The sequence below is a fragment of the Eurypyga helias genome, unplaced genomic scaffold (genome assembly GCF_000690775.1).
Source record: "Eurypyga helias isolate BGI_N326 unplaced genomic scaffold, ASM69077v1 scaffold42627, whole genome shotgun sequence".
NCBI classification, from domain to species: domain Eukaryota; kingdom Metazoa; phylum Chordata; class Aves; order Eurypygiformes; family Eurypygidae; genus Eurypyga; species Eurypyga helias.
In genome coordinates, this window is record NW_010263148.1 from 1,547 (window position 1) to 12,640 (window position 11,094).

The 11,094-nt window shown below is 47.9% G+C and overlaps 1 protein-coding gene across 1 annotated transcript in view; it reads left to right on the top strand.

Annotated features, from left to right (window-relative positions):
- The window catches only part of LOC104512819 (nuclear receptor-interacting protein 2-like), a gene marked incomplete at its 3' end in the record, with an annotated part of 11,901 nt that extends 1,478 nt beyond the window's left edge, over window positions 1–10,423 (top strand). The window contains exons 2-4 of the mRNA XM_010155946.1: window positions 3,606–3,782; window positions 9,786–9,868; window positions 10,296–10,423. Of these exons, the coding sequence (XP_010154248.1) occupies window positions 3,606–3,782; window positions 9,786–9,868; window positions 10,296–10,423 (388 nt within the window). The remainder of the gene's footprint in view (window positions 1–3,605; window positions 3,783–9,785; window positions 9,869–10,295) is intronic.
- Window positions 10,424–11,094: the final 671 nt, after the last annotated feature.

Sequence of the window (11,094 nt, forward strand, 5' to 3'; positions counted from 1 at the left end):
TGCCACCTCATGCTCTGCCAGCCCTTGGTAGCCGCACACACGACTGTCAGCAGTGGCTGGTCTTGAGCATCCCTCTGGCCCTGAACACAGTTGCTGTCTGAAGTACAAGAGGGGAGCCACATGAAGTGTCACGGTAGCAAAGAACAGGGCCTCTCCAGTGCTCAGAGCAGGAGGTCTGGCCACACCAGAGCCTGGAGGGCCCCACTCAGGCTGGCAGCACGGGAGGGGTAGCGCTGGCCCTTCAGACCCTGCAGCATTCCAGCTGAAACATCTCCTCAGCAGCGGGTAGCCAGATGTACCCCATGGCTCTTCCTTGTACAGCTTTTGGCAGGGAATGTGAAGGGGTTTGGAGTCTTTCAGTGCATGTTTGCCAAGCCCAGCCACAAAGGCAGAGAGAAACCTGTCTACCTGCTTTGCTCTGGAATGGACTCCTGTCACACCATGCCCCAGAATGACAACTGCGGGGGCATGGGGCTGCTGTGAGAGTCCTGCACGGGACAGTCTTGGCTCCGGAGGCTGGCACTCTGAAGCCCCAGATGGCTGCTCTGGTGAGACAGGCCTTGTCTGAATCACCGGCCACAAGCAGATCTCCTGGTCAAATAACCATGCTAGGCAGGAGACTCCCGTGCACGCAGATGGCACTCGGTCCCTGAAAACCACTGCATAGGTCATGTTCGGTCCGTGACAGAACAGCCGACGCGTTTTTACTGTGGAGCTAGGGAGCAGTGAATGAAGTGTAACATCTTCTCTGCCGTTAGAAAGCACAGTTCTGGTGTTAGAAAGCACAGAATGAAGTGTGGCGCCTGTGCAAAGTTTGCACGCATAGTGCCACGCCTGGGGTCACCGCGGTGGCTGTGGTACCTCTGTCGGGTTTACCGTGGAGCGAAGAACTAGGTCTTAGAATTCCAAGAGCAATTCAGCAGTCCCTGCAACTTCATGGGGGCTGCAAATTAGAGTCTAAAATATGCTTTCAGGCACTCCTCCAGCCCCATGCAAAACTCGATCTATGTTTCCTCCATCAATCTGGCTCTCTCCTGGAGGACAGGAACGTTGGGCTGAAAACAAAGCAGCAGCAGGATGCGCTGTAGAGGTTGATCTTGGAGAGAGTGCAAACCTCCCAGGAGTCCTATAGCACTTACACTGGGGGAAGAGTTTAATTAATTCCCTAAAACATGTCTCCATTGACACTGCCAGAGTCTCTAGCTGTGGCATCCCCGAATGTCCCAAAATTAGAGCAAGGCCCCACGTCACTTGAAAACCCGACATTCTTTCTTACACAGTCCAAGTCATGCTGTTACTTTTTGCCGCTCTTTTCTGTCTGTTCTGGGTGTGCATTCAGCTTATGCAATGCATCCAGCAGTGTCTGGGATGTGATGGGCCCATCATATCTCCAACAATGAGTAATTATACATTTCAGTGGAGGCCTCACATTTCCAGCTTTGTAACAACTACAAGCATGACACACTTTCTAAAAATGGCCAAAAAAAAGAAGTAGTTGCATGAGCTAAAATATTCTAAAAGTACCAAGAAGGGCTTCTCCTCTCCCCAAAATCAAGATTCCCAATTCATACCGCTTCACTAATCATGGCAAGGCCTTGAGCCTTCACACTGGAGAGCCTGAATGTGATGGGAACATGCTGTGACCCTTGTAAGAGTCCTGAGAGGGCCTCCCTTCCAGCTGCTGGCCACAACTCCCTTCAGGTCCTCTCTCACCATCCTCTTCAACTCCTCGTATCTTACCAGCCCGGGAGAGACAACAGTCTCCACTTCGCCGTTTCACTGGGGAGGCAAAAGGCAGGGAGGCCCCAGAAGTCGCTCAGCTACTCCCCATCAGTGCTTGGCCTCTGAGTGACAAGAAGGGGACAGAGGTAGCAGCTGCAGAGGGCCTGCTCCTTCTGTGGGAAAGGTTGCAGGGAGAGGGAGAGGTCCTTTGTGTGCCAGATTGTGAGGAGACGGGATGGAGTATGGGAGCTCTGCTCTCGGTTCTCTGCCCTTTTCCCACGACCCAGATGTTAGCTGGCAGCCAAACTGGCACTGCACTCAGGGTATTTAGGGAGTGAAGTGCAATGGCCAGCTGTGCTGGGGGCATGCACAGTAGGCTGCGAAAAGACGAGGAACAGAGGGATATTTTTACCTCACTTTTTCGACTGCTGCAGTGTCTCTCACGCGGCACGTGAATGATTTGACTCTCGCCCCTTGAGTGACGGGGAAACAGAGGCACGAAGGACTCAGCACCTTGCAAAGAGCAAGTGCTGCCGAAGAGCCTGTAACAGCTCTCCTACTCCATCCGTTGGGCAAAATGGACAAGTCCGTGTGCTTCGCATTTACACGCTTCCCCAGCCTTGGCTCTCTGACGAGGGGTGCAGCTCGTCTGAAGCACACCCCCCCGGTAGAGTTAATACAGCCGAGCTCATTGGAAGGTCTGATTTAATTCGGATGTTTGACCTGCACACTGATAAGATCCTACATCAAACTACTGCACCATCTGATAAGTTGATTTTTTTTCTTGAGAAAGATAAAAGCAACGGTTTATGCCGTGGCACATGAACCCCTTTAGATTCATTGCCTTTCTTCACGTAGGCAGTTGTTCCTGAGGCTGCTGTTGTCAGCTCTGAGCAGCTGCTTTCTTGGAGAAGGGCCGTGGGACCGAGCACACGGAGACCGGACAAAGCCACCTGCAACAGGCCTAGCCCACTGTCCATTCAGTAGCTGCACAAGGACTGGAGGCACTGGATCAACATTGGGCAAAAAGTGGAGCATGAAGCTGATGACAGAAGGAGCCTTCTTTCCAAAGCAATGCTTTCCTGTGTCCGTATGCAGTGTCGGGACAAGTTGTTTAAGTTTCATAATTTTTCATCCCTTTTCATCCACCTCCCCTTCTTCTGCCCAGAAGAAAGGAAATAAGAACAAGATAGGAACACGAAATAAATGAGCTATGAATGAGATAGGAATAAAGTTCTTTCAGCCACTGGTCTGTCTGATGGTACTCCCTTCTAGCTGTGAGCAACACAGGGCTTCATGGGTGCTTCCCCAACTAGGAAAGGAGTCAAAATAGTATCACGTCTAATGGCGGGCAGCAGAGAACATTAGGAACTAGTTTGAGTTTCCTGTGCAGGGGAAGCTTCCCACTTCACTACAAATAATTGCTTGTACACCAAAAATTTCTGGAGTCCTGCCTTCTTACCCACATGTACATCACACACATGTTCTGTCCCCTGTCCCTGCCCACATTAGAAGGTGTGAGTGTGCCTGGTTGTACACATCCACCAGGTAGTGTATTGCAGTGCCTGAACAGGTATGAGACTACTCAGTGCATGCTTAGCTGAAGGAACAGATATGCGTGGGGAGAGCGTGCATCATGCATGTTCTTCTCTTCCAATAATTGCATCCCAGAGACCTGCCTGTCACACACATCCCAACATTTTAACATCACCTTAGTGGCCTCAGAAAAAAAATCTTGGGATTTAAAGTAAGTTTTTTGGGGATAAGTCTGTCTTTCATCAGGATGAGTCAAGCATTTGCATTCTGCTTCCCTGGGTTAGCAAATGTCCTTGTCCTTAGTTCCGTACTTAGCTGGGATTTCTCTTTCTTTGTGATGGAGACAGCAGCCGCATAGTGTGGTCCAGCGGCGCCTCTTGGAAGGCAATCTGAACAAGCTGCGGGGCGAGACGAGGGTTCAGTCTGCATGGGTTCAATCTCCGCTGGCAAAAGACCAGGATGAAAAGAAGGAAAAGGGAGAGGACAGGAGAAAAGAGACTTCACCCCTGCTAATACAGTGCCAGGTAAGGCGACAACATGGTGCTGCTGATTTCACAGTGATGGCAAATGCTCAGTGAGCTCCAGCTGCCCCACTCCCAAGGGCCGCGTTGAGTTGTTAACCGCGAAGCCAGCTCCAGCCAGAGCGAGCAGATTTCCCACATGGCCTCTCTTAGAGTTTGGATTCAGTTCTTCCAACAGACAGAGGAAAACCTTTCTGCCACATGCACTCTAAGTGTCCATATTTGAAGATAACTGAAACACATCTCCTTCCTTCGGAGGCCAGCTTTCCCGTGATATGAGGGGTTTCATAACTGCAAGGGGTGTCTCCTTATTACTTTAAGACAGGTGGCCCTAGCTGATTTACACTTACTGGTTCCGTCCTGTCCGATTCTTTCAGGTGTCAAAGGACCTCCTAAGAAAGTGGCTAACTGCTCTGAATTAGTGCTGTTGCATTTCTTGATGGAAGCAGTATTTTTAGCTCCATTTTCTTCTTATATCCTCCTGTACAGCAGAACACACTCCTTCCCGTACCCTGTAGGCAAGAATGCACACCCCAAAGCTGTGCCCAGGAAGAGGGCTGTGTGGTTAGAGCTGCTCAGTAACATGCCGGTATAAGACTCACAAAAAATACAGACTTGGTATACAAAATCCATGTTAAAGCTGTGTTTATTTCAGTTTCCTGTCCTAAAGAACATCTCGCATCTTAGGGTGTAAAGTTTACATTTTCAGGGAAAAATACATATACCTTTGGAGATTCAGTTGGCACAATTAATTATCATATGAACACAGCCTGGTGGCATGTTCCTGAAATGTTCAGATCAAGTGTCTCAGTACCACGCAAAGCTGCTGTCTGGTTTGTTTCCCAGCCTTTACTGTGCCAGTTCGGCACTGCCTACCCTGGGTTTTAGACTGGGGTGTAACTAGGTTAAGGTAACCGTACATGGGAAAACAGACTAGTAGGATGAATGGCGCTCAGTGTGATTTCTCCAAACAGCTGGAGTCTTTTTTGAGCAAATGAAGGTATTTCTTTAATCACCACTCTGTATTTTGCTGAGAGGAAACTCAGTGATGAAGGGTGGTTTTTTGCCAGTCACGTACATCGTACAGGGTCAGGCATGCCTAGGTATCGTATCCCAGGGGCAGCAGCTAATTCCGTGTCAGAGGTAGCTGATTACCCGTTCCCCTTCGTGTTTCTAATGGTGTCACACACATTGTCACACATACTGTATTTTCCTTCATGGAGGAAGGTTAATGCACATCACAGTCAAGGAAGTAGGTCTAATGCTGCACTTAACTCTCCCTGAACTCAGTACCTTCTGCACAGGCATTTCTCTCTTTTTCTGCCCTTCTTAAGAGCCAGTCACTGTTTGCCACACTTAATCTTATATTGAAGGAAGAGAAGCTCTCCTTGCTACTTTTCATTTTCACATTTGTGAACTTCAGAAAATCTCGCCTGTGAGTAACAGATTTATGGCAGGAAATAGCACTCAGGCTGCCAGTTCATTTTAACCAGAGAGGTAAGTTGGTACCTTTTGGAGAACTGCTAGACTGTGATGTAGTTTTTATTAGAAATAGAACACAACCCCAGTGAAGTCTCTTTTCCCTGACAGCAGCTCCCAAGAAAAGATCATTTACCAGCAGAAAGCTTCCAGTTGCACTCGGGCAAGTATGCTGAAAATTTCCAAGAGGTAGCAAAAGCATCACCTGAGTCACTGAACTCGACTAGGAAATGAAGCTGAACATACGTAGGCTTCAGCGATACGGGGAGATTCAGGCAGGAAGTGTTTTCACCCTCACAGCTTATGGTTGCCTTGTGCCTAAGGCCTGTTTAAGTTTCAGAGATCACAGCAGATGGGGTGTGTCATGGTTGTGCTACAGAGTCACTCACCCCCCGATTTACTGAGGTGGATTGCTCACGTGGTACTTTAGTAGAATTGCCCCTTTTCTGAGCTGTTTTGGCTTTGGAAAGCTTGTCGTGACTGGCATCTGCACTGTAAAATCAAGCTGTTATTTTTTGTGGTGCCTTTTCTGGGCTGTTTTGGCAGAACGCTTTGGAAAGCTTGTCGTGACTGGCATCTGCACTGTAAAATCAAGCTGTTATTTTTTGTGGTGGGGCTTGCCTCTTGCTGACTTGAAAATAGATGCTGAAAGATTCCACTGCTGTCCCAGGCTGCTTTTCCACTGTGCCAAAGCAACCTTGGTTAAAGGTTGGTTAAAGCAGATTCTTGACTTTGGAACCGACATTATTTCAGAAAACAAAGCTTTTTATAAATGGTGATCCTTACCGATTCCCCTCCCTTCTCTTTCTTGGAAATCCTAATAATTGACCTTTGGATAAAGACTAATGGTGACTGGTGACAGACTGAAAATTCTGGGGCAAAGGTGGGGGTGGGTAATGTGATAAAAAGTCCTCTTAGTCCCAGAAGGCTTGCAGTACTCATCAGCTGCCTGGGTGCTACTTACCTCATCTGCACTCTCTTTGTGGTGTTGGACCAAGGACTCTCCCCAAGCTCCTGGTGGGCTCTCTGGGCAAATGGTTCGTGGTGTCACTGGGAGGTGGACAGCTTCCATGAGGCTTCTGGAGCTGGTAGCTCTGCAGGGCTGTTTACCACTGAATGAGATTAAATGCTGTTTTTTTACAGAATAATCACTGTCCTCCTGTATCCTAGCAAGTTTCTAACTTGCAGTTTTCCCAGCCTGCTCTGAAACAAAACTCAAGAATCTACCTAGTGGTACAGTTTAGGTTTATTAACAATGCTAACGGCTCATGCATCTCAGGTCTGCCTGCTCCCAGAGTAATTCCTTAGCAATTGCTACACATACTCCAGGTCTTCTGTTTCTGAAGGGCTGATACAATGCCTTTTCTGTAGCTGGGCAACGAACAGTTGGCTTCTGTGAGCCACAGGGAGGGGTGAATCTAAAAATGTCCGTTAGTGAGGAAGAGCTGATGCAGCTGGAGGTTGGCGTATTGCGGTCTGGACAGATGTGGCAGCATACCTGACCTGGCACTCACGGCAAATAGACCTGTTTAGGTAGTAAGGAGGCACAGGGCAGCCTCTTCTATAAAGCACAGTACAGAGGATGAGGAGGAGGATGGTTGGCAGAAGGGGAGGGATTTTGTCATGGGCCCATAGAATGACTTAGGTTGTAAGGGACCTTAAAGATCATCTATTTCTAACCCCCCCAACATGGGCAGGGATAAGGTACTGTACTCTGGGTCCAGACAATTTCCAGGCTGTTTTCTCTCTAGAAGCCTACACTTTGTAATACCAGCTTTTGCCACAAACAGGTGTTTTCGTGAGGTAAGGCAGGATCTCTCCTCCTGTCCTTGGGGAGTTCTATGGGCAGGCTCTACTCCTAGTCCTGAATGTTGACACGCCAGGCAGCTCAGAGCCACAGACAAGCAGGAGTATTGCCAACATCAGGAGCTTCCAAAAAGAGTGCTTGGCAGCTCTTCCCCTTCTGTGAGGCTCTAGCACGCTCCCCTGCCTGTTTAAAGCAGATTTGTGCCAAGGGACATGCATGAACGAAGGGCAAGAGAAGGGATGCGCCTTCTGGGAACAGGCAGCAGCTCAGCTGGGTCTCCTACCAGCTCTGTCGTGTGACCTGTGCTCCCATGAGACCACACTTCAAGCTGCTCTGCAGTGAAATGGGAGTGCTCATTTGTCAAGGAGCTGGGGAATATTCCTGTATGAATGTGGGAAGAACTGCAAAGGCGGCTTCTGGGGGTTGGTTTCTCAGTGGTCTGACTCTGTTTCAGGAATCTTACAGCTGGTCTCAGGTCAGTTATGTTTTGCGTTCTGCAGCAGTTGCCATGCCATGTGCCAAAGAGCAGCCTCGGACTGAATGCAGATGCCAGCGTGGCTGGGACTGTGGGAAGCACATCATGTAACGGGGAAGGCACAGTACTGGCAGCCAGCAGTTTGTGAGATCTGGCTTGGCTTTGGGTTTCCAAAAGCATTCAGCATTATATGCCTCACTTGGGGCTGGTAGGAAGTCAGAAGTGCTTGCAGGTACATGGGACTGTTAATTAACTGGATATATGTTTTATAAGACATGCTTTTTTACATTAAAGCAGAAAAAGTATAATAACCAAATCAGAAGCTGTTGAAAATACACATCTGTGTGTATTTTCTGGGTAGATACTGCCTGAGCACTCCTCTCCTTGCTCCTGGATGAGGCCACACATGGTGAATGCTCTTCTTTCTAAAACCACTGATGTTATTTAAATATACATCATATATACATATAGGACTTATATGATTCTTGGTGAACTCAACAGTATAGGTTGAGATCCCTTGCTCCAGTGGTCTTGCAGTTCTTGAGAATTTCTCAACTAAATAGCCGTTATAGGGATATGGTGTATCTAAATGTTTAGAATGATCAAGTTTTCTACAGTAATGTACTGCAGATGCAGTTTAGACCAGAGGAAGAACTCCAAAACTTGAAGTTTCCAGCATACGCTCTCTGAGGTTGCCTTGAGTGCAATTAGCTACTACTGGTGCTGTGTCTGTTTTCTCCTTTGTCTTTATAATAATTGACAAATAGCACATTTCTGAAAATGAAATCTTGGAAATACTGGATGTAGCTCTCTGTGATGATTAACACATGCAGTAATAATAAACAGATTTAGTTTAGAAATCAGGAAATGGAGACATTTTCCCTGACCCTGCTGGTGCTGCATTGAGCCCCTGATGGTCGTGGGGATCTGCTGAAGGTGTTCAAAGCAGTGAAGTGTGTCAGGAATTAGCAGAAGGGTAGAAGAGCTGTGGGAGGTCTGTTGCTGCTTCTGAGTGGCTCGTGCCACTGAGTGCCATAGTGGATGGAAGAGAAGGAATCAACAGGAAAAAGACAAAGGATAGCAGGAGGAAAATGAGCCTCCCAAGAGGGAAACTTTGTGAGGGTTTTTTTATTTGTATTTTTGGTGGTGGTGCAAGACACAGCATTGAAGACCTAGGCCGTTGAGAATGGGTATGGTTAGGCACTCTAGGTGGGTGATTTGTAGATGACAGTTACTCCATCTTTTTCAGTTCTTTCGCTAAGTCCTGCTCCTCCTTTTTTTTTTCCCCGTGAACGTAACTTTTATTGATGTCCTTGATGACCCTATTTTTGCCAAACCTCTACCATAGATGAGGCCTGCTATTACTTCAGCACCTGCCATTAAGGACCTCTGTGCAGGGGGGACAGAAGACAGATGGCAACCACATCTCCTGTTCCCTCTCAAGTGCAAAGGGGTGAAGAAATGAAGTGGGCAAGGCACCGGGGTTTATTTCAGTAAGATCATGCAGAGGTGATTTGAGTGCAGGGCATCCAGTCTCTCCCTTTGCTAGATGACACACGCTGTGAGTATTTTAGTTGCAGTGTTCATGTTGTATTTCCTTAAAAAGCTGCCTAGGAACTTAATGCAAGCTCCACACAAAATAGACACCTCTTGATTAGGTTGTTTCTTAGATTCAGGCACCACTTGGATGTGTCAGTTATCTTGGGAAGCGCCGTAAATTCAAGCTCCTCTCGGGGATGCTTGTCCTGGGTGCTCCTGCTTCTCCCACAGATTTCTCCCTCTGGAAGCTGTTCAGCTGAGAACAGAGAGCTGGCCCTGGAACAATGCTGTGACACCAGAAAAAACAGAGAGAAAACCTACAAAGGCTGTAGCAGATGCTTTTATTTCTTTAGAAGCTCTTGTCATGACAGTTATTGCTCTGCTAATGAAGTCCATGTGGGTTTTCTGAACAAATCCACTAGTTGTGCATCTCTTCCCAGGAATACTGCTAAGTTAAAGTCGTTAATAACAGATAATTGTCGGAATAACAAGATACACATTAAAGACAACAAATTCAAAAAGACTGGCAGAGGTTTGCAGAGCACTGGGGAGACCACCGTTGTCTTGTACGTGTTTCCTGTCTTCTGACTGCTGTCAAAAGCACCACGTCTTTGGCTGTGGAAGGTCTAAGGGATTGTCACCCTGTTGGAGGAGTGGGTATGCCCATTCTGAACCCACAGTAATTACTTCTTGTTGTTTTTTCTAGTGCCAAGGTCAGGTATTGAAAGCGACTGTTAACACTGGGTGTCTACCAAATCTCATCTCCAAGAGCTGTTTAAACCAGCTGGGGTAAGTCTCTGCACAGTAGAAAAAGAGGGGTGATCCAAAGAAAACCCATGGCAAGAACCTAGGCACTCCTGATTCCCAGCCCCAGCGGTAATTACGAGCAGCTTTGCCCAGGGCTGTTTAGGCCAAGATGCAGAGGGTGGGCTACAGGGCAAGTCGTCAGGAGCACCGACAAAGTCATGTGCAGATCCCAGATGAGGAGGCAGAGCTGTGTCATTCTCTCTGTGTGCACTGCATGTGCTCAGCTGCTGGTTAGCCTCAGCGGCGAGAAACCCAAATGGTTTTGCTGGTGGAATCTCCTTAGACATGAAAGATTCTGCATCGTGCAGGCCCGTTCCCAATGAAATCAGGAAGTACTGCCGTCAGTGATAAGTCCTGGTTTTCCTCCTCTTCCTCCACTTGAGGCAGTAACACCTCTTGTGTCCCACAGGCTGGAAGAAGTGTCTGACATGGACTGTGGAGACCTCTCTCTTCCCATCCCCAGCGCCGTTGGCCGAGTAGAACATATGGAATTGCAATTTGGCCAGGAGACAGTGCTGTGTTCAGCGCTGGTTGTAGGTGAGAGTGCCAGTCCCTCCTCTCCCCCAGTTTTCCTGTGTCTCTCTTGCCCTGCCAAGGGCATTTAAAAGGATCTCTGGGCAAAGTGTAGCGTGGTGGGAGGTTGCTGATGTGGTCACCTCCACCGCTGGCCAAGATTATTATGCACTGTGAACACCCTCAATGTAACCAAAGGCAAAGGGCATAGGAGGAGTGCAGAGAAGACATAAGACATTGAAAGCAGGGAGAAATGAGGTGCTTTTCGGTTTTAACACAGAATGTGTAAAATTCTCATTTCCTTCTAAAATGGACCTTTCTTAAAATTATTCAGACTACTTGATTAGTCCTCTGGTGCCCTATTGTTCTCCTATTGAACGGGCCCTTTTGTCTTTGGATGGATGGATGGATTGATGGATGTCATCAGAGAAACTGTCAGAGTGAACACCTTATTCCCCAGGGTGTTTCTCTGTGTATTCATACGCCTCTGCTGCAGGGAGCACCCTGGAAGAACCGGGTAGCCCCAAATTGCTGTCTCCCTTGATGTCCTGTGGCACAACCCTATGAAGGAAGGAGAGGTGGGAGACAGTAGGCACTGGGGCATGCCCAGAAAACAGCAGAAAGGCTGCATGTTCTGCATTTACATGAAGCTGTGCATGTGCTGAGAAGAATTTAGTAGACTTTTTTTCCCTGTT